Genomic DNA, 27,178 nt, shown 5'->3' with positions numbered 1-27,178 from the left:
ACCTCATGGTGGGTCCTTAATAACAAGCATCTGTGCTTTTTGCTCTGTGCAAACTGCATGGCGCAAAGGAACCACCTGTGACCCCAGGATTCCACTCACCAAGTTTACTAACTCCACCCAACATGGCAGGCTTAGCTCCAGCCACAGAGCTGGTTTAGCCAGGGTCTGAAGCAGAACATGGTGAGCACTAGGAGAGGACTCACAACTATTTGGAGCTACAGATACAACCCAATTCTTCCCTGCTGAACTAGGGGCTGTTTGAAGAGCACAGAATTAGTAACAGCTATCAAGCAGCAACTCTAGGATAGCAGGGTCCCTACTCAGCACCTATTCTCCAGAGCCCAAGCATACTGTGAAGATGATCCATTGCTGCTGTGTTCCAAGCAGAGTCAGAGGAGAGGTGCCATCAAGGCCACTGAATCTCATCATGCTGCCAAAAGACATTTTCAGCAGCTTATACCTCAGTCAGACAGGCACCAGTTTCCCTGGAACATCAAAAGGCACGCCCCTGGCTTCAGGACTACCCTGAGCCTGATCTCAAAGTCCAGGTGCACTCATCAGCAACATCTCAGAATTTTTCAGAAAGGCCACTGGAATTCCTTTAGTAAAGAGCTGAGCAGCAGATAGCTTCACAACAGCCACCTGCACGGATAGCAGTGCTACATTCAGACACTTCTACAGCAAGTTTTCCATTTTCTAAAGCCTTTCATCTCTTGCTCAGTGCTGAGATGCAACCAGCTGAGGGGGTACCACCCAGGGGCTGGGGAAGAGAACAAATGGAGGTGCTTGTGCAGGGATCCCCCTCCTACTGCAGAGATGCAGCCAGAAGAGAGGTGAACACACACTCCCAGGTGTGTTGGGAGGGAGGAGGAAGAATACCTGCTGCTAGGCAAGCTCATGCTGTTTTCTCTCCCCTACACTGACCTTATTTCTTGACAGCAAAGGGCTTAAAATAGTGACTTGTTCTTGGGAGCAGGACACAATGGCTCATTCTGAGCAGCAGAAATAGCCCGCCCCCACCTCAGAGGCCACTGCCCCCCATTCCCTCAGCGCATTAGCAGCACACACACACCTGGCCCGTACTGGCATGCTCCAGCTGGAATCCATCCTTTACTTTCAAACCTGCAAATCAGGAGCAGCCCCTTGAGTGGGCTGAGCTCCTATCCTGTGGGGGTGGCATGAGCTGGCAGATCTGAGTCCATGCCAGGCTCCGCCCAACTCTTTGACCCATGTGGGGAAGCAGCACCCCACCTCACCATGGAGGACAGCTAGCCAGGCTGGACCTGCACTGACCCTGGGTTGCAGGCTCCCCCTCCGAGAGGGGACAGGTTGAGGAACATGTCTGGGCAAGGTCCCGCCCTTCCCTCTCCATTGTTGACCTAATTCCCCAACCTCCACTGTCACATCTTCCCAGGCTGGTGCTGGCTCAGAGACCGGGGCTCCAGCAAGCTGACTGCACACCTGTGCACACAAACAGCTAGGGTCAGACTGGTGCAAGAGAGCTGAGGAGCTGGCAGAGCAGGGCACATGATGGGCAGACAGTACAGGGATTCTTACTAAGAGGTCTAGTGCTGAGCACGTAGTCCAAGTCTACACAATGGCAATGCAGGCTGACAGGGAGCCCCAAGTGAGGCCAGAGAGGGTACTACCAGGCATCACAGCAGGGCAGCCCTCTGGACTTACCCACCATGGGGAGGTATGAGAAGCTGCTTGGTGCACTACTTAGTAACTCATGAGACAGGCAGCATATCTGGCATGTCCTAGAGATGGACAGATGAGGGGGTTGCCTATTGACAGGCTAGTGCCTGGGTGGCCTCCCTGCCAGGAAGAGCTAGGCACTGCTACAAAATGGAGGCATAGCCCCAAGGAAATCCATGTGAGGGCAGCATGGCCTACTGCAGGCCTTGCCAAATTGTGTGGCTAAGAGCATGGCCTGGAGTCAGTTCCTCCCACCTACCCAAACTTGCAGGAACGTCGTCACAGGATGTCCCAGCACAGCCAACAGAATTGGCAGGGGGGAGGGAGGATTGTCACATAGGAGGTGAATTATCCAGTCCTCTTACTCCTGGTCTCCAAGGGCCACCCTGGGCTGTAAGAGACTTACAGTTCTTTCAAGATGCTGCCCCAGTGCTAGGGGAAGCTAGTTGCCTACAAAACATCCCCTGCTCTGTCCTGCTACTACAGCAGTCTAGGCCTGGATTGGAGTTTTGCTTCCCCCATCCCTTTGGCAACTATGCCTCCCTGCCCCCTGCTGAGCCCACAGCTGAGGCAAGATGCAATCTTCCACTCCCCCCACTCTGGGTCTTCCAAAACAGCAGGAGTGCTCAGGACAGCCACCCCAGGAAGGGAAGCTGCACTGCAGGCAGCCCCTGGTAGTCAAAGGAACGGGGGCAGTATCCTGGGGGGGGCTGTTCTCACACTGCAAGGCCTGGCCAACTGAGTGGGGGCTTTGCTAGTCAAAGGAGACCAGAAGGTGCTATGATGGGCTTGGTGCACCTGGGGTAACCCAGGCAGGTGTTGGCTGATCCGGGTGCAGGTGGTATCTAGCCCAGCCTGTCTGTCTTCCCCCTTGCTAGCTGTGCACACCCCAGAACACCTGCACACAGAACCAAGGGTGCAGGCTACAGGAGCCTCCCCGCAGAGGCACTCACCTTTATTTTTTTTTAAATAATGTCACTGGTGGAAAAAAGAGCCAACAAATGAACCATCCAGCTGGCTCCTCCCATCCCCCTAAATAGGGGCAGAGCCAGGCAATGGGGCGTAGGTACAGTAAAGGGACGTGCTCAGGGCCCCAGCTTCTTCTTGCTAGGGTTGGGAGTAGGTCACGAGGGGAAGGGCTGATGCTGCAGAGGGGTGAGCTGAGCAGTAGAGGACAGCCCCCACATTTGCCCACAAAGTGCAAGAACTTCCCAGCTGGAGGGAAGGAGACAGCTGCTCAGTGCATTAGCCCTTGAGAGCTGAGGTGCTGGGGGCCCTGAGCCCTGGAGAAGAGGCTCTACAAACAACCCCTGTGGCCAGTTCTAAGGCCCCTCACTGTGTTACTCTGAATACATTCAGTGGGCCTGGCATGGGCCGGCCCAGGGCTATCCACCTACCCCCTCTTGGCTGGGAAGGGCTGTTAGCCTCAGCAGGACTAGGTGAGGAAAGTGAGGGGCCAGGTCAAGGGACGGAGGGGGACAAGTGGCATCAAGCTCAGCTCAGCATTCCGGGCCAACCCTGCATCACAGCCACTCTGCAGCAGAGGTATCAATATCGACCTAGAGCAAGGCAGGGGGATGAAGGTGGACCAAGGTGCAGCAGAAAGGGAATTAAAAAAAATCTGTGCCCCTGAAGGCAAGGAGGAATGAGAAGAGATGCAGAACAAGGACAACACAGTGGAGGCAGGAGCCACAGCCCTGGAGAGTAGCTTGAACAGCTCAGAGAGGCCTATGCCCCGACCTCCATTTTGCTAGGGACAAGCCACTGCATCCTGGAGACCAGGCAGCAAAACAGCTTCAGCCACCCCTAGTTCAAAGTTAATTGCACAGGGACAGAAGTTTGGTGACAGGCTCATCCTTAGGACCCCCACATCAGGAACGAAAGAAAAGGGGGCTGTAGGCAGGAGAGGCTGCGGGGGTGGAGATGGGGGCAGCCCTAGGCACCCAGCAGGAAGAGGGAAGCAGCATCAAAGAACCCATGAGAAGGAGCCAGGAAACCTGCCAGGCATTGGGCCCAAGGACTGAGGCAACAGAGGCTGCATAGAGGGAAGTTCTCATGGGTGGGAGAGCACCCCTTGCAGGTCTGCCCCCTCCACACACTCAACAAGGTAAGCAATTAAACACAGGCAGAGAACCCAAACCATCACCCCACCACAGAGGTCCCGTCCACCTGCACGGCATCATCCGGGAAAGTTGCTACTCCACAGGAGGAGGGTGCTGGACAGCACCAGATTGGACGGTCCCCTCCCCTTCCCACCCCATCTTTCAGTCCTGGGCCTCAGCAGCAGCTTCTGCCCTCTGGTTTGACTGGAGTGCTGTCGATTCTGAGGTTGGGTCTGTCCCCACCAGTAGTGGCACCAGGACCCATGCGCTTCTTGATCTCAGCAGCCATGGTCATGAATGACTGCTCCACGTTGGTGGCGTTTTTGGCGCTGGTCTCCAAGAAGGGGATGCCCAAGGAGTCTGCAAACTCCTGCACAAAAACAAGGGAGGAAAAAGGGTTACAGGCTAGCAAGGACTCTGTGGCTTAACAGGGGCAGGGCTGTCATCCTCTCCAAGAGGGCTCATCTTGAGAAGAATCTCAAGCACTTCCCAGCTGTTTCTGAATGTTGACAGTCTGGCTCCCAGGCAGCAGGTCTGGTCAGTCATTTCATTTAGCCCCCACTGTAGATGAGGAAACAGCAAGCCCTTCTGAGCCAGACATGAAGGGGAGGAAGCTGCTGACAGGACAAGTGCTTCCCCCTGGTGTGGCTTCTGGGTACTACAGGAATCTGCTGCAATAGGGACAGCAAAGCTGATAGGCAGCAACTCTCACATGGGGCTGTCTGCATCTGCAGGTGGTGGACAGAAGGGGCCTGCTGGGCCTGGCTCACCTTGGCAGTGGTGTAGTCTACCACTTTCTTAGTGGTGAGGTCGCACTTGTTGCCCACCAGCAGCTTGTTGACATTCTCACTGGCATAGCGCTCGATCTCCTGCAGCCACTGCTTCACGTTGCTGTACGACTCCTGCAACAGGGAACATGGGCTCAACCCCAGGCCCTGCCAGCAAGCACACTTCCAGCAACTGCTGCTGGGGAGCCAACCCCACCCCCCTCAGAAAGGGGGGGTGTCTCCATTTGCTGTCTCAGACTGCAAGCAACTGGCACCAGATCAGTGAGTCGGGAACCCAGGAGTCCTGCTCCCAGCGCTTGCTCCACCAGCACAGCCCTTCCCCCGTTAAGCAGCTGTTCTCTTGATGTCCTTCCCACCTACTCCAGGCAGCTGCTGCCAGTCTGGCCATCTTCAGAAACTGACCTGTTCCCTCTAGTCACGGTCACTATGGAAACTCAGGCAGTGCAGCCCTCTGGGCCTGGCTCTGCTAACTGCTCTATGGGCCAGACAGGGGTACATCAGCTGCAAGCACAGAGCAGAATAGCTGCTGCCATAGCTGTGCGAGACACCCATGTCAGCAATGCCTGGGGCAGATGCAGAAGGAATGCAATGCTCCATCGCCCCAGGAAGGGGCAGTGCCCAACATAAAAGGTACAGAATAGATGGTCACTGGGGAACACTGATCAAGACCACTCTTCCCCAGCACAACTCTGGGAGTGTACACAGCAGGCAGCACCTACAGGAGTCTCACTGTTGGTAGCGCGAGTTGCTAGACTTTCCTCTTGGAATCAGAATAGAACCCAGTGGTCTTGGCTCCAGAGAGGCCCAGCAGGAGGCCCACTGCCTAAACCTGGAGGGGGCCCTGGATGCAGGAAGGTCAAGAAGCTGCTGAGGACCTGCAGGGCCAGAGTGCCCCGGGCAGCATTACCTGATCCGTTACATCATATACCACGATGATGCCATGTGCCCCTCTGTAGTAGCTGGAGGTGATGGTCCGGAACCGCTCCTGACCGGCAGTATCCCACTGCAAGAGACAGGAGGGGTTGGACCTTGTATTTATCTTCTTCCAGAGATGGACAGTACCCCCAAGAGCAGGGCTACTCAACACGCGGCCCACGGCCCGTTTGTTTGCAGCCCAGAGTGTGGTTTGGGTTTACAGGGGCTCACACGGCCCGCAGGTAGGATCCTTTGAACATGGCCTCCACTAGGAACACGCTCCACAACAGCAAGGCTGGCTGGAACAGACGGCTACAGGGTATTGGTGTTTCTAGCCCCCAGGGAGGAGGTGCCTGGAGTGCTGGGGCATTGTGTGAAAAGCTATTTGCATATATATGAAACCACACTAAGTTGAGGCCCTCAGCATGTGCTGAGAGTATCATTGTGGCCCCCTGGGACTTCCAAAGTTGAGTAGCCTTGCCTTAGAGGGGACAAGGTCCCATATTCTATTCCCCACACTGAGCCAGCCAGTCCCTGACCCTGGAGTAGGACAGGAGCTGGCACCCTCAGAGGGGTGCACCATTCCCTGCACTTCAGAACCAGACCTCAGAGGTCAATGCAGCACTGGGGCAGGGCCCAGACACTCACAATCTGTAGCTTGATGGTTTTGCCATCCAGTTCAATGGTCCGTATTTTGAAATCCACCCCAATGGTGCTGATGTAGCTCTCTGTGTAGGTGTCATCCTGGAGATAGAGACAGAGTTACCAGGGCAGCTGGGGCCTGTGCTCTTAATGCTGAGGCAAGGGAACCTTCATCACCCATTTCTAGTGGCAGATCTGACGCCCTGGATCTAGACACTCTTTAACAGCCACCTCTTGAAGGTGAATGGATGCCAGCCCACTGCTGGGCAGAGAGGAAGGTTTGGGATTCCTCTGGAGCAGGGGGGCTAAAGTGCCTTGGGAGTTTGGAGATCCTGGTAGAAGCTAAGCAGCTCCTAGGAAGATTCTGCAACTTAAAAACCCTGTTTCAATCTACTGTCATTCTGCAAGAGAGCCTGTTGGTAAACACATATTGGCTGGTGCTAAATGCCCATTGGCACTCAGCTGCCCTGTGATGTTTGGTACTCCCACCCCAAAATGCTTTATGGGCAGATACAGACTATGCACAGCCACCACTGGGTGAGGTATGGGGACCATTAAGCAACACATAGTGATGGGCAAGTTTAGGACAGGAAGTGAAGCCCATAAGCAGATTTGGAGATACAGGAGGCCAAATATGATCAAATTGGAAACGGACCAGGAAAAAAGTGATTACTGAGCCTTGTGGCACAATGTCATGGGTGTTGACGGACCCTTAGAGGGTGAGGACCTGAGTTAAGTCTTTTGCAAAAAGCAGCACCTCCAATAGCAACGTCCCCAAGCTGACACTGGGGCAACACTGACTGAGGGCAAGGAGATCCTTACTGAGCCTTCTCTGCAGCTCAGCACCCTCCTCCTCAGCATGAGGCTGGGGCACTGGGATCAAACTGAGGGAAGAGGGTATGCTATTACAGCCCTACTGTTCTCTGTAACATGAAGGTCTCCCAGCCAAGCACTGAAAGGCATAACCTCTTTAGCCATTTGAGGTTTGATAAAAATGCTCTAGGGTGATGTGCCGCAAGAAGCCACATGTCAGATACCCTGGCCCCGCTGCTACAGATGTGGTCATCCTGTCACCCTATAGCTAGGTAGGATCCAGTGTGAAGCTGAGGGGCTCTATACAGGGCAGGGACACTCACAGCAAATCGCAGCAGGAGGCAGGACTTCCCCACACCGGAGTCTCCAATCAGCAGAAGCTTGAACAGATAATCGCTGAAACAGACAGATGATGAATGAGGAGAGAAGAGCAATTCCTGACTTTATGCCTTGACGTCATCAAGTGTGGATAGTTTGAGACCTCTCCCTTGCCCAGAGCAGGGATTGTTTCTGGTGGAAGAGGACTAGAGGATCACACTCCCATCCCCAGCAGACAAAGGCTGGTGAATCTGGAATGGGGATGTTAGTGGTTCACAAACTTTTTGGCCTATCCTGCTCAAGGTAGACCTTTCTGTGGACCACAGCCAACCAACCATGAAGACCGGGGGAGGAGGAGGGAGGTCCTGGCCAGGAAGTAGGGTGCAGGAGAGGGTGTTTGAGAGGGAGGGAGCAGGGTGGAGATGCAGGGTCCTGGCAGGAGGAGGTGTGTGTGTGTGGGGGGAGGAGGGAGATGAAGCGCTTACCTGGTTTTGTGCCTGTCTGCTCCTAGGTGCTAACCCCCATTTCTCACATCTCCTCCTGCTGAGACCCTGCACCTCCCTGCTCCTGCACCCTTTGTCCCAACCACCCAGAGACCCCCTTAATCCACTCCTGCACCCTCACTCCTTCCTGTGCTCATTTTGTCTTCATGGCGATAGGCTTGTGATCCATGGAATGGTCTGTGTTGAGCAGGGTGGGCCATTGACTGATTCTAGCCAATGGGAGCAGGGGAGAAGCCTCCAGGCAAGCAGCTCCCTGTGCTGCCATCCCCCCAGCTGAGGGGAGGGGAACCAACAGCGTGGAGAGCTGCTTCCCCACACCCCAAGCCAGATCCAGCCTGTGAGGCTCCCCTCTTCCCTGCAGTGGGAAGCCAGTACTAGTGTGCCATCCTCACAGGAGGTGGGGGCTGGAGCACCAGTGCTAACTCCTCAGTGCAGGAGAGGGATAAGCCCCACATCTGTGGCCCACCTGCAAGACCGTCATGGATCACAAGTGGCCTGTGGACCACACAGAGAACCACTAGGGTAAGTGGATGTGCTGGCCAACTAGTGTAAGATACGGGGGCTCTTCATACAGAGATCCCTAATCACTCCCGGACACCTGGGCAAGCAGGACTCTGCTCTCTGCCACCCACAGCATTCCAAAGATAACAGGGAGCATCAGATGCTCCTCAGAGGATGGAATAGGAGCTTACAAACCTCAGCTCCAGCCCTCCCGCTTTATGCACTTGAGCTCACTCCCCTTCCAGAGTGGTAACCTCTCCCTTGCCTTAGCCTGCCGATCGGATCCCTACACTCAGGTCAGGTGAATATTGCTACTGTAGCAAGCCCTGGCTTATAGGCAGGGTCACCCTCCCTTCAGACTTCAAGAGGTCACCATGGGCTGCACCCTGGCAAGTGGGAGGTCAGAAGTATAAGGGAGCAGGGGGAATGGCATGGAGTGCTTGGTTTTGGTTTGCCCCCACTCATGAGGCAGGCTCTCTACAGGACCCTCAAGACAAGTCTTGTTGTGGGCTCAGGGGAGCTCAGAGACTAAGACATTCATAATCCTGGAAACATTAAGAATCTAGGAACAAGATGAAGCCACTGAGCTGGAGGCCAGAAAGGCCTGTTCTGATCACCCAGCTACTTGTGCATCCTACAGTCTTTCAGCCAAACCAGGGGTGGGCAATAGTTTGATGGGGGGGCTACTCCAAAAATTTGGAAAGTGGTCAAGGGTTGTACTCTTCCATAATATTGAGGGGGTGCAGGGTCTGGGATGGAGGTTGGGTGAAGGAAGTGGTTGTGACCTAGGGCATGACATTAAGATGCAAGATCCAGGTGGGGGTGCTGGAGAGGATTCTGAGCTGGGGGTGTAGGAGCAGGTGCAGGGTTTGGGAGGGGGTTGTGACCTGGGGCAGGAAGAGGTGGGGTGCCACATACAGGACCTGGGAGGTGTTTAACTTATGTGGATCCTGGACAGTAGCCAGCAGGAGCTGCACCCCCAAACACCACTCAGTGTCTGGCTGTGGGGACCATGGGGCTCACAAACACACAAGGCAGTGGGGCAGAATGGGCCTCCATGACCGGCCAGCGCTGCAAGCACAGCCCAGGAAGCTCCAGCCAATGGGAACCACAAATATCTGAGGGCAGTGGCAGCACAGGAAGCGGGGTCAGAGATGTGTGACCCCCTACAGCTGGACACTTTGAGCAGCATGCAGGGGTGCAGTAGGCATAAAGCCTGTCCCAGGCTCCCACTAGGATGCAGGATGGATCTGGTGGTTTGGCAGATCTGAGCCCCACTCTGAACTCGACAAGCATAAAGGCCTTCAGAGACCCTGAAATGAAGCCACAGCACAAGGATTAGAGTTTACCAGGCAAAAGCCTGCTTTTAAGCCAGGTTTTAGATCTCCACACAGCCACGTGAGAACCTCCACATACCTGCTCTGGCTGTTTGCTCTGCTGGGATTCAAGGAGTCACCCCCAGTCACATTCCAGCTCCATGGGTAGACCCTGAGCACCAGGGCTTTTTTCTACGCTCTTGAGCAGAGTCAGGGCCTGCATATTTAGAGATTTGCGATGCCACTTGGCTGTGGCCAGCCCCTCACCCCATTGCTCTGGGGAAGCTGCAGCACTGCAGACATCCCATATGGCAGTCAACTCCAGGGAGAGGGAAGGAAGAGGATCTTTTATAAGAGTCCTGCATGGATGGTGCACCACCATGCAAAGCTGGGCTGGCCTCTAGGGCTGGGCTTCTACAGGATTCAGGTGATCTGGGGCATGACAGCTTCAGCCCTGCCCATCCTAGGGAGCTGGGTACTGCCCTGCACTAACAAGGCTGTTAAAGTCACTTCCGTGGAGGACAGTGGTGACCTTAAGCCAAGACACAGCTAGAGCGAGGAAGGTGTTTCTAAACCAAGCTGGAGATTTCCCAGACTGTCAGAACTCCCTTTGGACAAGGTAAATAAAGCAAAGCCTCTGGGTCTAACCTTTAAGAAAAGTGTGAGCTGACCACCACCCACTTCAGCCCTTCCCTCTGGGAGTGTTATGGGCTGCTGTCACCCACCACTCTGAACAGCCTCAGCCCCTCAAACGCCAGCTGAGATCTGATCTCTAGTGACTCTGCTTCCCACACCATACGGAGCCAGCGAACAGCCACAGCAAGGGAAGAGACCCATTTGTACAGAACAACCTGATCCCAGTCACTGTGAGCGTAATCACCAGCCTGATACATTGCCATGGCAATGCCACATGCAACGAAGCTGGCACCACCCATCCCTCCCTGCATAGGAAGGAGATTGCCCAGCACAGCAGCATTTCACCCTCAATCACTTACACCCAAGGCACCAGCAGAACTTCCCATACGGTGACAGTGACCCAGGGTTGCCAAGGACGGGTTGTAATGCCCAATCTTGCCACAGACCTCATGGGCAGACAGGCAGAGTGACTGGGCCTTAAAGGCAGCTTAGCCCCAGCTGGAGACCTTCTGCTCCCACTGCCATTATTGCAGCATTGATCAGTAAATTCCTGAAGAGAACAGACTCATGAAACATTCGAGGCAGCCTGAGCCAATCCCAGCAACAAACTGCCCGTGCTCCAACACACCAGAGCCCTTATCAGGATTACAAAGCCAGAGCAGACTTCCAGGTCATCCAAAAGTTCAGAAGCCTCTGGAAATTAGAAGCTACAGAGCACTGAGGTAGTCATAGAACATAGGTCTATGGGGCACAGGAGGGGGCCGGGAACTCGGACTCTGGAATTCTCCTCCCAAGTGTTAGAAGGGATAAGTAAGAGTACCCATTCTGTGCCTTGGGCTACTTTAGCCACTAGGTCCCATTTCCTTCCCAGAGCTGGGGAAAGAATAGAGGCACCTTGGATCCCAGTAGGGATGTTAAAGATAAGCATTTGCTTATCGGATAGTTTGTTGACTAGTTGATCCCCCTCCCCGCCTCTGAGATAGAGGCAGCAAAGGGGAGGGGAGGAGGGAAGAAAGGGGTACTTCAAAGCAGCCACATTTCAAAGGGGCAGCTGCCTGGGCCCAGCTGATTTGAAGCTCAGCTGTGTAGCAGTGCTGCCCCTTTAAAATGCCAAAGGGCAGTGGAGCCCTGGGTCAGCCGGGGAGTCCCTAGCTGACCCCGGGTTCTGGGGAAATGCCGCTTGGAGCCCGGGGTCAGCTGGGGATTCCCCAGCTGATCCCAGGCTACATGTGGCATTTCCCCAGAACCCAGGGTTCAGCTGGGTAGTCTCCTGCTGACCCTGGGCTCTGCTGAAATGCCGCGCAGAACCAGGGTCAGCTGTGGAGTTCCCAGCTGACCCCAGGCTCCATGTGGCATGCAGAAGTGCCTATCAACTAGTCCATGGAAATTCCATTGACTACTTGACTAGTCAGTTAACTGCATTTTAACATCCCTAGCTCCTAGCCCTCTGTTCAACTCCATCCTGGATGCCAGTGCAGTGTTTCTCAGAATAGCTGTCATCTGCAGAGATGGTCTGATTTGTCATGGAGAAGGCTATTCTGCTCTAGGCTAATGTTCAGCCCTTTACAGCCTGTCTAAGCTCCTGGCCATTGGACACCATTAACAGCCCAGCTTGGCACCAGCAAGAGCAGGGCCCTTCATCTGCTTTCCTCCCGCAAGCTAAGAGGAGCTAAAAGGTCTTTGCCTAAACCTTGGTGTCATTACTCCAGACATGGCAGCACCCATCCCAAGTACAGGCCTCCCTCCACCTCATTCTGGCCAGCTGAAGAGCAACAGTCACAAAGCTAGGATGCAATGCTTATGCACAGCAGTTAGAGCTACAGCATCCTTCACCCCAAAGCAGGGTGCAGAATGACCCGCTACTGGGGCATTACACAGGAGCCTTGGCCTGGTCCCTGCTCAGTGTTGCATGACAATGCAGGCAGAAGTGTAGGTTAATCAGACAATTGAATTATAAAGTTAAAAACCAACAAATGGTCTGGTAGCACAGTTTATCCTGTACAGCAGTGGTCCCCAACCTTTTCAGGTTGTCGGGCGCCAGGGGGCGTGGCCGTTCGCCCGCCGGGTGCCAGGGGACGGGGACACTTGCCCGCCCGGGGGCAGCCCCCCCCATAGCCACGCGCCCGGGGTGGCCCCCCCCCATAGCCACGCGCCCGGGGGCGGGGCCAAGGGCGGGGCCGGCGCCCCCGGGTGTGGGGCCAAGGCCGGGGCCAGGGCACACGCGACGCCCCCGGGGGCGGGACCGGCCATGCGCCCGGGGCTGGCACCTGCCGCATGCCCAGGGGCAGGGCCATCCCAGATTGCTCCGCGGGCGCATGTGAAGAGCCCGGCGGGCGCCATGGCGCCCGCGGGCACCGGGTTGGGGACCACGGCTGTACAGACTAACTTGGCTACCTGCTGAAGAAACTGAATTATAGTTACTATTTGGGGGAACGGTAGGGAAATAGCTACCTAGCCAACATCTTGGGGGTGGGGGGGGGGGGAGAAAAAAAGGCACCCCCAGCGAAGCCCCTTCCTAGCCAACATCTTGGGGGTGGGGGGGAGAGAAAAAAAGGCACCCCCAGCGAAGCCCCTTCCTTAGAGCACAGCACCAGGCTGCTAGATCTAGTGCAAGCTCAGGGAGAGAGTTCCCTACAGAAAGGCCACTACCCCATTGGCAGCTTGGGTTTTCCATGGTGGTCTCCTGTCCATGCAGTCACCCTGCAGTATTTGCACTGCTGCATCATTCTGCAGTAGTTTGACTCCATACTGTAGCCACCCTATAGCCAGTAAAAATAGAAACACACAACGTGTTGCACAACCAGAGTTAGACTCCAGCTCTCATCCCACACTCTTGGTAAACATCTAGCACTTGCCTCTGGAGAGGCTGCATGGCTGCAGGGCACACCTGATACATTCAACCCCTACTTTACATGGCACACAGTGCAAAGCTTTTCTAAAGACTCATTAAGAGCTAGTCCAGGGTAGTCCTGAATACACATCAGGCTCTGCAGAGCCAGCCACCCCCACAGCTCACCACAAGGCCTAATTAACACTAGTCCTTGCAAGGGCCTGTGAGGCTTGACAAGTACCCAAGCTGGGCTATCAAGGCCCATTATTCCTCATAACACCACCCACTCTTATTAGTGAGCAATTGATAAAAAACGTGAGCCCTGAAGCTCTGGTGCTGGCAACAGGACAGAGAGCAAGATTGCGGGAATGAATGCTCAGATGAGCTGCTGGTAAACTGGAGTATGATCTCCAGACAAAGCCTCAGCCAGATGAGTAGCTTACACCAGTCAGACCAATACTGTCTGTACAACACCTGGCACAACAGGGTCTATGTCCAGGGCTCTCCCCCACCAAACTGGTGCAAATCCCAATCCAGACATTTGGATTTGAAGTGGCTGGTTAGACTGCTGGACATTAAAGCTAAGTACAGGCAGTCCCCGGGTTACATGGATCCGACTTACATCGGATCCCTACTTACAAACGGGGTGAGGCAACCCCGCACTAGCTGCTTTTCCCCCCCCATCAGACCAGGGACACACAAAGCTAGCGCCCCACCCAACAGACCAGGGAGACGGAGTGGCTTTTCTCAGCAGACACCTCAGCTTGAGAATAAAGGACTGAGTGAAGTGAGGTGTGGGAGAATAAAACTGAGCTCTGGAGAAATGTTTGGCTAGAGTTTCCCCTACAATATGTACCAGTTCCGACTTTGTTCTTAAGTTGAATTTGTATGTAAGTCGGAACTGGTACATATTGTAGGGGAAACTCTAGCCAAACATTTCTCCAGAGCTCAGTTTTATTCTCCCACACCTCACTTCCCTCAGTCCTTTATTCTCAAGCTGAGGTGCATGTTCCCGTGCAGCCACCATTTTTAAATCCCACGAGGTGTAACAGTTAATCCGAACTAAGGATTTAGTCGGGATTAACTTTAAATTGCCGAGTGTAGCCGCGGGCAGTTTGTTCGAACTAAGGGGGATTTAAAAATGGCGGCCGGATGGGAACATGCAGATAAAGCCCGGGATATTTAGATCCCGGACTTCATTTGCAAGTCCGGTTGCCTGATTTTCCTACCTAGCTTGAATTAACGAGCTAGTGTAGACATACCCTAGCAGAGGGGATGGGGAGGGAAGGAGAAGGAATAAAAGTGAAGAAGTTGTCGTCAATTAGAGTGTCCATGCTAAATGAGGCTAATAGAGTGCGCTATAAGTATTCTAAGCATTTTGTCATCAGGATGTAGAAAGTATGAAAGCTCATGATATCATCTATATTTGTTAAGTCTGAGGTGCTGCAGGACTATTCACTGTTTAGGTTTTTTCCCCCCCAGTTACAGACTAACACTGCTACCCCTCTGAAACATCCCACTTCTAAACAGTTCCTGCCTAGAGACAGTTCCCACATTCTTCGCTAGAGATGCCCAATTCCTGCAGGCCCAAGACCGGAGGACAGCTGGGGTCATGGAGGGCACAGCAGAAATCACTGGCCAGAATTTTAAGGAGTTATTGTGACCAACTCTAGGGGAGGAAACCCTACAGCTGAACAGCTCCTGCCTGGGGCAGCCTCTTTGGTGAGCAGAAATAACTTCTCCCATTCCTTGGGCCTTCCAGGACTAGGCATCAGCAACCACACTCACCCATTTGCTAGTCAGGAGCATGGGAGCCATCCTCAGGCAGGAGTTGTTCAGGAGGGGATGGGCCTCCATGCACAGCTGGGGGCTTGTCTTCCTCCTTGCAGTCCTAGAGGAGGGTCTCTGTTCCACTGGGCTAGGAGCACTGCAGCATTCCTGGCCTTTGTAGCTGCAGAGATGAGGTGTCACTGACCCTGAGGAAGCAGAGCTCAGTCACAGACCAGCCCACTCACTCCCGTGACAGCAGGGATGCAGAAGGCTTCACATACACATGACCCTACCCCTTAAGGCACATCAACTGATTTATCGATTTCAGTTTATCAGATGCAAGACATTTACTGGAAGTTCTAGATCAAAATCAAATCCTGACCAGCCAAGAAGTGACACACTAGTTTTATGGCCAAAGCAGCGATGGATTCTCTACCCTCTAGTGCTTCCAAATCCTGACTGGATGCTTTTCTGGAAGACCAAACCCAAATGATTGAACTTCATATAGGGATCGCTGAGTGACAACCTGGCCAGTGATACACAAGGGAAATCAGATTCAATCATTTAATTGTCCTTTTTGGCCTTAAATCTGAATCTTAAATTCGGCTTCAGTCACTAGGCATCATCTGAAGTTAGCATGTTATGTTATCACTCTCAGACTAGCGATATTGGGTCAGACCAAAGGTCCATCTAACCTAGTATTCTGTCTTCCAACAGCGACCGATGCCGCACAGGGAATGAAAACAGGCAATCAAGTGTTCCATCCTCAGTTGCCCATTCCCAACTTCTGATAAACAGAGACTAGGTTCACCATCCCTACCCATCCTGACTAATAGCACTGATGGACCTAACCTCCATGAATTTATCATCTAATACTTTTATTGAACCCTCTTGAAGTCCTGGCCTTCACAATGTTAGTTTCATTTGGTAACCCCTAGTTCTTGTATTATGGGTACACAAATAGCTTTCTTGATTTATTTTTTCCATGCCAGTCATGATTTTATAGGGTCCTTCCCCCCCCCAGTCTCCTCTTTAATAAAACTGGGTCTTTTCAGCTTAGAAATGTGTCTTCACATGGCAGCCTTTTCAAGCCCTTAATCATTTTTGTTACTCTTTTCTGAACTTTTTCCAGTGTCAAGACCTTTTGTGAGGAGGCAACCACATCTGCACGTAGTATTCAAGATGTGGGCATACTGTGGATGTATAGAGGCAATGAGATGTGTCTTATTCTCTATCCTGTCAATGATTCTTAACATTGCAGGGGTTTTTCTTGGACTGCTGCTGCACATTAAAGATCCATAGATTGTGTTCCCTTGTCTCTGGCCTCCTATGTGACATACATACCAGACAGTCCACACAGATGTGTGCTGGCTAGACAAAACTAGCTTAAACTTATTTTCAACTAGAGGTTCTCAAACTGTGTGTTGCAATCACATTTTAATGGTGTTGAAAGTAGGGATGTGAATAGGTAGCCAGTTAAATGGTAATCATCACCCTTAACAGATGACTTAACTATTATCCAGGAGTAACTCCTTGCTCGTGGACCACCATGGGTGGAGGGCTGCTGACTCAGTCTGTGCTGACTGGGAGTTAGCAGCTCAGCACATGGTTGGAAGCAGCGGGGCTGGAATGCACACCCCCACCTGCCCCTGTTTCATCATTTAAAACCAGTTAAACTTAACATTTAACCAGTTAACTATTTAAATGGGATTTTACATCCCCAGTTGCTAGGACCAGTGTTAGACTTGCTAGGATACAGGGCTGAAGCCAAAACCTGGTGGTTCCTGCCTGGGGCAGCAGGGCCCAGGCTCTGCCTCCCCTCCTCACCTAGGGTCATGTAATTTTGTTTGTCAGAAGTGGGTTGCAGCACAATGAAGTTTGAGAACCACTGGGTTAAACTGATGCAGCTGAAGCAGCAGGACCCATTCAGCAAGAACGTGGTCCATTGCACGCACCATGTCCAGGCACTGCCACAAGCAGGAGGATTTTACACTATCAGCTGGACTGAGGGCTCCTCTTCATTGACAGTTAACTTGGCTTATTAGGGACTGCAAGCCCTGTTCACAAACAAGCACCTTTCCTCAAATGTGGAGGTGGTTTCAACTTGAGCTGGCCATCTTGCAGGGGCAAAGACTACCCCTTGTGCGAGCACAGCTCAGCCACTCTGCAACATGGGTACAGGCTTGTTCCATTGAGTGCCACAAGTCCAATGCCTTGCCACCATTCCGTGGATCTCCTTTCCAGAAAGGACAGATGAATCCTTCCCACAAGTCACTGGTGAAGAACTCAGTCCTGGAGTCAGCGGAGATGTTCTAAGAACCATGGGATTTACCCCAAGAAGTCTTATTGTCAAACACAAGGGAACACATGGCCACAGCGCGCCAGTGTTATTTTGCAGGGTAGTCACTATCTCTTGAATGAGGCCAACTCCAAAGGTAGGGGGCTCAAGTTAATGTGGTGCCAATAGACCTCATACCCACCAATGCATTTTTTGTGCAGAAGGCAACAGATTGTTTGTGACAGACCTATGTTGGATTTGAACCTGACACACAAGGTTTCACTGCACTGTCCATGAAGGGGTACTAAGCAGCGTTTCCTATAAGCTGTGTGTTTGTGCAGCTACTCGCAAGATACTCAAATGCAGCCCAGAGGATTAAGCAGAGCACCACAGCTAGGTTTTGTTTCTACTGGTGGTGCACATTCACACATGCAGAATAATTTATGTGAATTGAGACACCTGGATGGAAAAGATTAGCAGGAACATCCCATGAAGTTACTGCCCAGGTTTAAATACAGAGGAAAAGCCCAGAGGGAAGCAGCTTGACCACAGCTGCTTGATGAGTTACCCCAGCTCTCCCACTAAAACCCAAGAGCCGGGGTGGGCAGTAATTGTTGATGGGGGATTACTCCAAGAATTTTGTAAGTGGTCAAGGGCTGAACTTTTCTAGGATATTAATGAAGGTGGTATGGTATCTGGGATGGAGCATGGGTGCAGAAAGGAGCTTGAGGTAGGGAATTGGGGTGCAGGATGGGATGTGAGTGAAGGCAGTTTGGGTTGTGACCTAGGGTAGGATCTGACTGAAAGCACTTATCCTAGGCAGCTCCTGGCTGGTGACCCAGTGGGACCTTCGGGCAGGCTTCCTGCCTGCCATGCTCCCACATGCTGGTCAAAGTGGACAGCAGCTGGGACCTGTCTGCATGGCACACATCCCTTGGGGTTGGGAGGAGAGGTCACCAAGTGCTATCCCTGCCTCCACCACAACCTTGGCAGCTCCCATTGGCCAGACACCTTCCCCTCCTGGTGTGCTGCAGAGAGGCATGTGATGGCTTCAACGGCTGACTGCTTGGAGCAGCTTGAGAGCAAAGCAGGCAGGGAGCCTGTCAGAGGGTCCTGCTGGGCCGTGGGACATTGGTAGCCCAGAGGATCCAACCTGGATGCTGTATTTTGCCTGCCCCTGCCCAAGTGTCCTAGTTCTAGCCCTATCAGCTGATAGCCTCTTTCCCACATACTGGGCAGATCTGCAGGGTTCTATGCAGATGCATAAAAACCTGAGTGAGGCCCCTGACTCACTGACAGCTCTTATCTCCCACAGCCCCCCTGCACATGAGCAGAGAAGAGAGAAGAGGTGACTTCTGCATGGAAGTAATTTGTTCCACACTCAGACTGGACATCCACACTTCAAGTGACTCAGGAGGGTACAGGAACAGATGTTTCATAAAAACAGCTGGGAGCCAGAACACTATTTCTTCCCCCAAGCTCTAGGGGATGATGGGCAGGAAAGCAGGCCCAACTCTGCAGAGTGTAGTTCAGTGGTTAACAGAAGCCCAGGGTTCTATTCCTAGTTCTTCAATCAACACTGCATGATTGTGGGCAGGGGGCTTGCCTCCATGTCTTGATTTCCCCACCTACAGAAAGGGGAAATTCTCCTTAGCAGCACTAAAGACTGCAAGATCCTCCGCTAACAGGTGCTAAGGAATCTAGCCTCTGTGACATACAACATCCATCCTTTTCTGACTGCTCTTGCAGATAGATTGCTCCAACTAACTTATTGAAAACTGGTGCCCAGCCCCTCCCCCACCTTCTGGGGGCAGCAAGGGCAGTGTCCTTCACCTGCCTCACCAACATGTCGGAGGGGTAGAATTGTTGTGAACAGAGCGGATACAGAACCTTGGCAGCACCCCTGCAGGCAGATCTTTGCTCTGCAACTGCTTCTCTGCCTCTCCCTGCAGTCCCCACTACAGGTGCCTAAGCCTTCTGTCACAGCGATCAGTTAGGATGGGCATTCAGGCTTCCCTCAAAACTACAGCCCACCACTCCACTAGGGCAGCAAGCTCCACAGATCCATGCCAAGCTGAGTTCTGCTGTAACAACTTGCCTACAAATTTACCCAGTTTGAACTCAGCTGTGAAAAGTGAGTTCACAAAACATCACAATCACCTATAACAAATGTTGATAGGAAAGGTGCAAGGAGACAGAAAGAGTTAGTCCAAAAGAAGAGGTGCACTGATATAACTAAAACAGTGTTAAGATCATTCCCTGGTAAACATAGTAATTAGCCTGGATATCCATGAACCATAACTGGTGTCAGAAGTCAGGCCTCCAGTATTTCATGGACAAAGTAATGGAGAAATAGGTTATTCCATCCACATGCCCTTCTGCTATCCTTAAAATACTCTTGAGGAAAAAGTTGGAAGAGGCTACCTTGGCACTAGCTAACAGACAAGAGAAGTGTAATGTGTGAACTTCACTGTCATGGCTGTCACTCCCACCATCTCTGGGGATCTTCTGACCTTCATCCTAACCTGGAAGATGTCCTGACTAGAGTGGGTCAGAGAGAGGGACTCAAACACTGCTTCCTCCATGTCAACTAAACCAATGCCCTTATAGCTTGATGAGGATACAAGCTGCCGCTAGACTTGCTCAACAAGACCACGTGCCATGCCTGTGTTTCACCAGCACTTAGGTTGCAAGTGAAAGTCAACTTGCAACAGAAGCTGCATTTTCTAATTTTGCTTTTATTCTCTCCCCTGGCCTGTTTGTCTTGTTCTGTTTTGGAAACAGGATCTTGCTTTAGCAATGACAGCCCTAGCCTAACTAATGTTTCCTTCCCACCCAAGGGCAGTTTTCTTTAATACCATGTAAGAGACTGTCACAGGGTGGTTAGATCCTAGAAACTCTACAGATAAAGATGAGCAAGGGTTGCTGTTAAAATATTTAAAAGCCTTTAACATGTGAAGTATTAACTGCTTTTACCTTTTCTGTATTTGTAATAGGTTTAAAGAATGGCGATTGTATTAACATCACAATACCAAGCAAGGTAGGTCTACGCAATGCCCAATCCAGACTAGGGATATAATAGTGTAGTAGATAACAGATAAGCAAAAGCTATAGACTTAATATAGATTAATGCTATAGACTACACACATTTCCCTCTCCCTGGCAGTAATTTTTTTTTTTAGCAGGCAGGCCAGCAGCCTGGATCAGTCCTGGGTTGTGATGGGTCTGGGACCTATCCCTGCTGCGGCTCTGCATTTAAAATGCATTAGGAGCTGGGCAGGTAGGCAGCTCACTCAGTCCCGGCTCACACTGGGTCCGGGACCTACCCTCATTTCAGCTGTGCATTTCAAGTGTAGTAAGAGCCAGGAGGGCAGGCAGCCTAGTTCAGGTCTGGCTCACACCGGGTCCAGGAGTTCAACCCTGCACTGCTGTCTCTCAGAAGCAGCAGCACAGGGCGACAGGCAGCCGGTCCACGAGGGAAGCTTTTTTTCAAACTGTCTCCCCTCGTGGACCAGCTCCCATTTGGCACCCCACACTGCTGCTTCTAATACAGCAGCTGCTGGCCTTGCCCCCAGGGACTATAGAATAGTTAACTAACCGATAAAATTTCATGAGGTTACCCGACAACTCAATTAACCGATATTTAACATACCTACGAGGGATATTAAAAAGTGTTAATTTTGGTAAATGCATACCCAATGAAATTTTCAGCAGGCACATATTTACACATGGGGGGTGGGGGTGTCAGCTCTGCTAAAGTCATGTGTGCAGGGAGTTGCTTTTAATATGGCTCCCCCCAACTATGTGCCAGCTCCCACTTGCCCCCTATGCTGCTACCTCTAATAGATACAGCAATATGGACGTGTGGGGGGTGGGGGGGGGGGGACAAGGGCATGTGGGTTAGATGACTGTGGGAGCCAGTGCTTGCATGGAGCCTGCTTAAAAGCCTGCTCCTTGAGAACACTGGCTCCTACCTGTCCCCCCTTCTGCCTCTGATACAGAGGCAGCAGCGTGGAGGTCTGCATGTAACATGAAGGTTAACTTATGAGGTCAGGCTCATCAGTTATACATTTACACTATCGTATCCCTAATCCAGTCCCTTGTTTACCACTGTTTAAGGTTGGACAGTGACTGGGTTGTTAGCACCTTTAGCCTATACCATTTCATCAAAACTGACAGTTCTGCCCTGCTCCTCAGCTACAACACCCTCTGCTGCCTTCAAGTGTCCACAGGCAACCCCTCCACTTTTGATATCTTCTCAGGGCTGTGTAGTCAGCAGGAGCTCACCCTGCACACTGGAACCTAGCTGATGATTCTGTCCAACAGGCAAGCTAGGAGAGAACCCTGCTTCAGCACCAACATCAGCACGGGGTGCTTTGCTCTGCTGGATAAATAGCAGGAGAGGGGGAGAGCAGAGAGATTACTGAAGGCCACAGTGGCCAGGACTAGCTAAGATCTACAAACTGGAATTGGTGGACAGCCTTTCCTCTGGGTGTTGCGGGGGAGGGGGGGGGGGGGGGGAGGGGAGCAAGCACACAGGTCTGAAAGAGGATACAATCACCATGAGAGCTCAGACCAGTCACAGGTCCAGGGACAGATAAGGAAGCCCCACCTGCTGGGATGTTGAAGCCCCATGGGACTCTTAGGGCAACCCTGCCCTCACTGGCATCTAGGGGCACCATAGTTCCATGGAACAGTTGTTATAGGATTAATACTCATGCCCAGCCAGAATGGATGTTTTAAATAGATGAGTCCAAAAGCAGAGATAGGGTTTTGAGAAGCTCTTTAAGCTACCCAAGAACAAGAGACAAGAGATATGGAAAAATGGATCCAGCCCAAGTTAAGAGGGTTCATCCTCCCAGCACTCTGCTCTCCAAAGCCCTCCATATGTGCAGAGATGACACTGCTTGCACAAGAGCACAGGGGCTGAGTGACTGCATTGTTGTGTAGAGCTGGAGTTTGACAGGAAGAGCTTATTACCTCATTCAGCCTCTCCCAGGCCACGCAGAATGGCTCCTTAGTGTTTGGCACAGTATTGCTAATACCCTCCCTGTACTGATGGGGCCACTGCTGCCCTTGGGAGGAGACTGCTTGCGCCAAAGAACCCACCATCAGGAAGGGCATCCCATTATTCAGCTCCTGCTTCTCCTGGCTTTATCCATCTGCCCCTTGCATGTCCCTCAACAATGCTTTCCCTTGCTGACTGTCCCCAGCCTTCAAACGTGGGGCAATTTGCAATCATCTGCAACAGTGCAGAGCAATAGGTAAGGTTCAGGCCCTGGCACTCAACTCCTAGGTTCTAGCTTGAGTTCTGCCATTGCACCTGTTCCCCTGCTCTGCAATATAGGAACATACTGACCAAGCTTTCTAAAGCACCAAGTGTTCACTCCACCCATATATATCCCTTCATCGCACTCAGGCAACATTCAGCTGTCACCACATAGTGAGAGTCTATTGCCCCCAGCACTGCTCAGGGACAGAAGTAGCCCAAACTGAATCTTGTAGCTCAGTTTCTCCCACCCAGAGCAAGGGACGTTAGATATCAGGTAACTGAATAGTCATGTTACTGCATGAATTCTTATCGTTACATGACTATTTGATAGTCCCTGGGGTAGGGCTGGCAGCCAATGTGCTCCAGCCCCACTCCTGGGGAGCCCTCTGCCACTCCACACAGCTGCTTCTGTATCAGAGGCAGCAGCATGGAATGCCAGGTGGGAGCTGATCCATGAGGGGAGCCAGTTTAAAAAAAAAAAAAAAAAAAAATCAGCTCCCCACACAGACCAGCTGCCTGCCGCTCCATGCTGCTGCCTCTGATACAGACAGTGTGATAGAAGTGAGTGGCGAAGCAGTCTGTGACAGCCTTGGCTGGCTACAGACAGAGGCTGGTCCAGCAACAGTCCCTGCCTGCAGGAAGCTCAGATCCCCATTTCCCCCCCCCCCCCCCCCCCATGGACAGGACCTGCTGCCAGGGACCTGCCTCTGTGTGCGGTGGGCCCAGGCTTGCTGCAGACTGAGGCTGCTCTATGGGAGACGGAGCAGCCTCCGTCCATAGGGAGCTCAGACCCCCCCCATTGCAGACAGGGTTTGCTTCACAGCAGCATCCACGCTCTCCCCCCCCCCCCAGCTGCTGCTTCTGAGGGGGCAGGCAGCACTGCGGAGCCAATGCTGGGGGACAAAATTAACCAATAAGTCTAGACTTATTGGTTAATTGTATGGTGATAGTCCACATGTTGACATCCCTACCCAGACCATCAGTAGTGCCCTTCAGCACCTATCATGACAACATCTCCCTTGGATCCTGCTCCTGCCATCATGCTGTCAGTACACTTCTTAGTTTCCCCACACAACAGGCAGGCACGAGCACTGTCACCACTGCACTGGAAAGAGTCAGAGGTCCCTAGTGCTTGTGACCCAAGAACTCTACTCAGAAGGTGCCACTAAGATACAGCTGTTGCTGATACAGGGACCAGTTGCCCAGCACTGACATACAGCTTGCCTGGGAGGGTGGGTCACAGGTTTACACTTGTACCCCTCTCCTAGTGCTGAGCTGTAGCTTCCCTTAAGGCAAGGGAAGGTAATGGACGCTCTTACAGAAGAGTTCCCCAGGATGTTCAAACCCCATGGCAGGCCTGTATGGGCACTGAGCAAAGAGGCCAAGGCATAGCCAATGTTGTAGTTTCACAGCAGGATGCCAGGCTTTGAGCACTAAGTCCAGCCACAGGGTGTGTAACAAATCTCCATCACCACCAGTTTGATGCTGCTGCAAGACAAACAAACCTTTCCATGATTACCAGATATATGCACGCTGCCTTTCAAGTGCTGCTGCTTCAAGTTGCCCTAGAATCTTTTGCACCATCCCCCGATACTTCCAAGGATTCATGTGGGATTAGTACAATCAATCATCAGGCATTTGATTGCTTCTGGCATAGGAGGGCTTGATGTAACAATCAACAGGCCAATGTAGCTCACCATGCCAGCTGCATCATCCCTCACTGGCCCAACTAGCCTGGGCACACAAGCAAGTTAAACTGACAGTAGGCAATGCACACACACCCCATTTCCTGAGTGTGTTTTGCTAGTGGCAAGAGGACAGGAAGCCCTGACTCATGCTAACTCCTGTCACTTTCCCTTTGATTCAACATGCATAGATAGAGGTTTTGGGATGGTCCCAACCTGACTTCAATGGGGGAGCACGACTAGTTAGCCAAGAAAATGCACCCCTACAGGTCAAAAATTCAGCAAACAAATGCTGGTTCAGTTTGAGACTGCCCAAACCCCACCCACTATTTCTGGAGTTTCCATACTCCTGGTGCCTTTCACACAATAGCCTCAGGGGTGGGGAACTATTTTTAGGTCAGAAGCTGCTGACCCACAGAAAAAGAGTCAGTCAGGGGCTGCACACAAATGAAAAGTAACACACCAAAACCCTCACTGAAGCAGCCCCTGATTGAGAAGAATAAAGACATTCTCCACATTCACCTCACACACCAGAACCTGGGGGGGAGGAAGGGAGGGAGCACTACACTAGTAGACTCTGTGCTCCAGCCCCATGTAGGGATAGCTGGGGGGGGGGGGGTGGCACAAGGGGAGGAGCTGGCACACCAATGCTGACTCCCCAGTGCTGGGGAGGAGCCCTGAGCCTCAGGGGCTGGATCCAGGCAAGCCAGGGGCCATATCGGGCCCCTATGTTGCCCTTCCCTGCCATAGCCATCTTCATGCATTTCAGACACTTCACCCACACCTGTAAAGCAGCCACTTCTGGGGTGGGAAATAGCAACTGTTAAACAGCCAACAAAGCTACTAGCAAGAGCACAATCCTGTATCCATTTGAAACTGCAGAGAGAGGGGTCTTACGGTAACAAAATAGAATGGCCCAAGAATGGCTGAGAAGAAAAAGGGCATTGGGCTCCATGAGATCAGATTCTTATTTGAAAGGCAGAATCACAGGAACCAGAGTGCCAGATCTTGGCTCTGACAAGCTGCTATGAAAAGTTTGAGGGCAGCTGCATTCAGAAAGGCAGCCAGCACACTTGAGAAATAGGGGAAGGGTCTGGTGTGCCCCAACAATTCAATAGGGAGTTCTGCCAGTCTGATGGACATTTTCTTTCCCAGAAAGCTCCTCTCACTCACAAAGCCACCTGCCATTAGTACTAAACAGCTGCTCAGAGAGGCCACACTCCTAGCTTAATCTGATCAGGGCCAGACCCCCAGAACCATCTGAGTTGCTATTGCTTTCACCGCCTTCCTCCAGCAAGCAGGCAATTTGGACAAGGCCTTCTGCCCAGGTCTCCCAACAGCTAGCAAGAATCAGCTTCCCTATGTGCCCACTTTGATGTGGCTCCAAAAAGGCCATTCCTGAGCTCTCTCAAGGGCCCCAGAACGACAGTCACAAACAAGTTCTGGAAGCAGTCAGAGCACTTCCCACTTCAGTCAGTGCAGGTCAGTCTAGTGCAGGGCTACTCAACTTTGGAAGCGGGGGGTGGGGGACGACGACGACAATGCCTCAAAGCACATGCTGAGGGCTGCAACTTAAGTGTGGTTGTATATACACACACACGTAAATATATGCAAACAGCTTCGTTCACACTGACGGGCATGAGTACAAGACACTTTTCACAATGCCCTGGGGCTCACAGCACCTCCTCTCTGGAGGCTAGAAATGCCGACACCCTGTACCCATCTGTTCCAACCAGCCTGTCCAGTTGCGTCTTTCAGTGCTCACCCCAACTGGGAGATGCCCCACTGTTGGGCAGTGTGTTCTCAGTAGAGGCCATGTTCAAAGGATCCCACCCACAAGCCACATGTTGAGCCCCACGTAAACCAAAACCACACCGTGGGCCTCAAGCAAATAGGACATGTGTTCAGTAGCCCTGGTCTAGTAGGAAGGGCATTCCACATCCCTTGCAGTGGAAGCAGCAGTGGAGGATTTAAAGCAGGCCTGTGAATCACAAACTGGACTCTTCCCCTCTACTACTGAGAAGCAGCTATGATAATTAGCAGTGGGTCCCTTTCATTAAAACAAGATGCTGTGGTGTATAGCCATCACCACAGAGAGGAAGGTTCAAGTCCCAAAGCATTGCATCAAAATGCAACAGTTTGTAAGGGCACCCCCCTGTGGTGGAAAGCCCACCCCCCGAAACACATGGGGTGAAGCCCCCCAGGTTACAGGAGGGCAATGGGCAAATGCAACCCTCTGCCAAGGCCTGAATGGGTGCAGACACATCAGCCCTTGAGAGAAAGGCTGGCGCCGTTGATTAGGCCACCAACCTAGACACGGGGCACCCAGCTCAGAGACTCCCTGTCCATGGGCCAGTGGCTCGGGTCTCATTTACACACGTAGCCCCGCTCTGCTGCCCCCAGCCTGGTTGCCGCTGGAGCGCGCCTGCTACCCCGGGCCGCAAGGAGGGCGGGTGGCGAGCGGCGAGCGTGTTCTCGGAGTAACCCTGCCCACACTGGGACAGAACCCCCCCCCCCCCCCGCCACCCTGGGACAGAACCACCCACCCCCAGGCCTTTGTGACGCGCCGCGACCACGGGCCCGATCCCCCCCCCCCCGACCGCCTCTCGGCAGGCGCTGGGGCAGACGGAGCCACCCCGCAGGGAGCTGCGCTTCCCGGGGCCGCTCTCCCCTGGAGCGGTCTCCCCCGCCCCCACCCGGCGCTGGGGGGCCGAGAGGGGAACTGACGGGCCCGTGACGGGGCAGCTCCAGGGCGGGCCGGGCAGAGGAGGCGGGGGTCCCGGCCGGGGGGCGCCCCGCAGGCACGGAAGGGCAGCAGGGGCGGGGCCACGGGGATGTGAGGGCGGGCGGCTCCGGGGAGCCTCGGGGGTCCTAGCCGGGGTGAGGGAAGCTGCCGCGAGGGGCTTCAGCCCGCCTGAGGCACGGGGGTCCCGGTCCCGCCCCTGCCCTCGCACTCACTACTCGGGGTTCATGGCGGCGCCCCCGCGATGGTTTCGGCTCCTCCTCACTCACAAGATGGCGGCGGCCTGCGGCTTCCCCCCCTTCGGTCCTTCCCCCTCCCCTCTAAGGGGTGGCTCTACCAATGCGCAAGTGCGGAGTACAGCCCCCCGG

The 27,178-nt window shown here is 52.9% G+C and overlaps 1 protein-coding gene across 1 annotated transcript; it reads right to left on the bottom strand.

The window, feature by feature from the left end:
• Positions 1-2,622: 2,622 nt before the first annotated feature.
• On the bottom strand, positions 2,623-27,178 carry RAB1B (RAB1B, member RAS oncogene family). The gene is made up of 6 exons (XM_075938954.2): positions 27,026-27,178; positions 7,282-7,354; positions 6,152-6,247; positions 5,496-5,591; positions 4,571-4,702; positions 2,623-4,170 (listed from the first exon to the last, which is right to left on the bottom strand). The coding sequence occupies exons 1-6, from the start codon at positions 27,037-27,039 to the stop codon at positions 3,976-3,978; spliced, it is 606 nt and encodes a 201-aa protein (XP_075795069.1). The 5' UTR covers positions 27,040-27,178; the 3' UTR covers positions 2,623-3,975.

This window comes from Pelodiscus sinensis, chromosome 11 (genome assembly GCF_052426305.1).
Source record: "Pelodiscus sinensis isolate ZL-2025 chromosome 11, ASM5242630v1, whole genome shotgun sequence".
In the NCBI taxonomy this organism is placed as follows: domain Eukaryota; kingdom Metazoa; phylum Chordata; order Testudines; family Trionychidae; genus Pelodiscus; species Pelodiscus sinensis.
Note: the sequence above shows the minus strand (reverse complement) of the source record. Positions and strands in the feature narration are given on the sequence as shown.

What these genes read in the sequence shown, in the direction of transcription:
- RAB1B (XM_075938954.2), bottom strand. An exon ending in TATATGATGTAACGGATCAG is followed by an intron (nt 4,703 to 5,495) that starts GTAATGCTGCCC and finishes TCCCTGTTGCAG; the next exon opens with GAGTCGTACAGCAACGTGAA. An exon ending in TAGACTACACCACTGCCAAG is followed by an intron (nt 4,171 to 4,570) that starts GTGAGCCAGGCC and finishes GTTTTTGTGCAG; the next exon opens with GAGTTTGCAGACTCCTTGGG.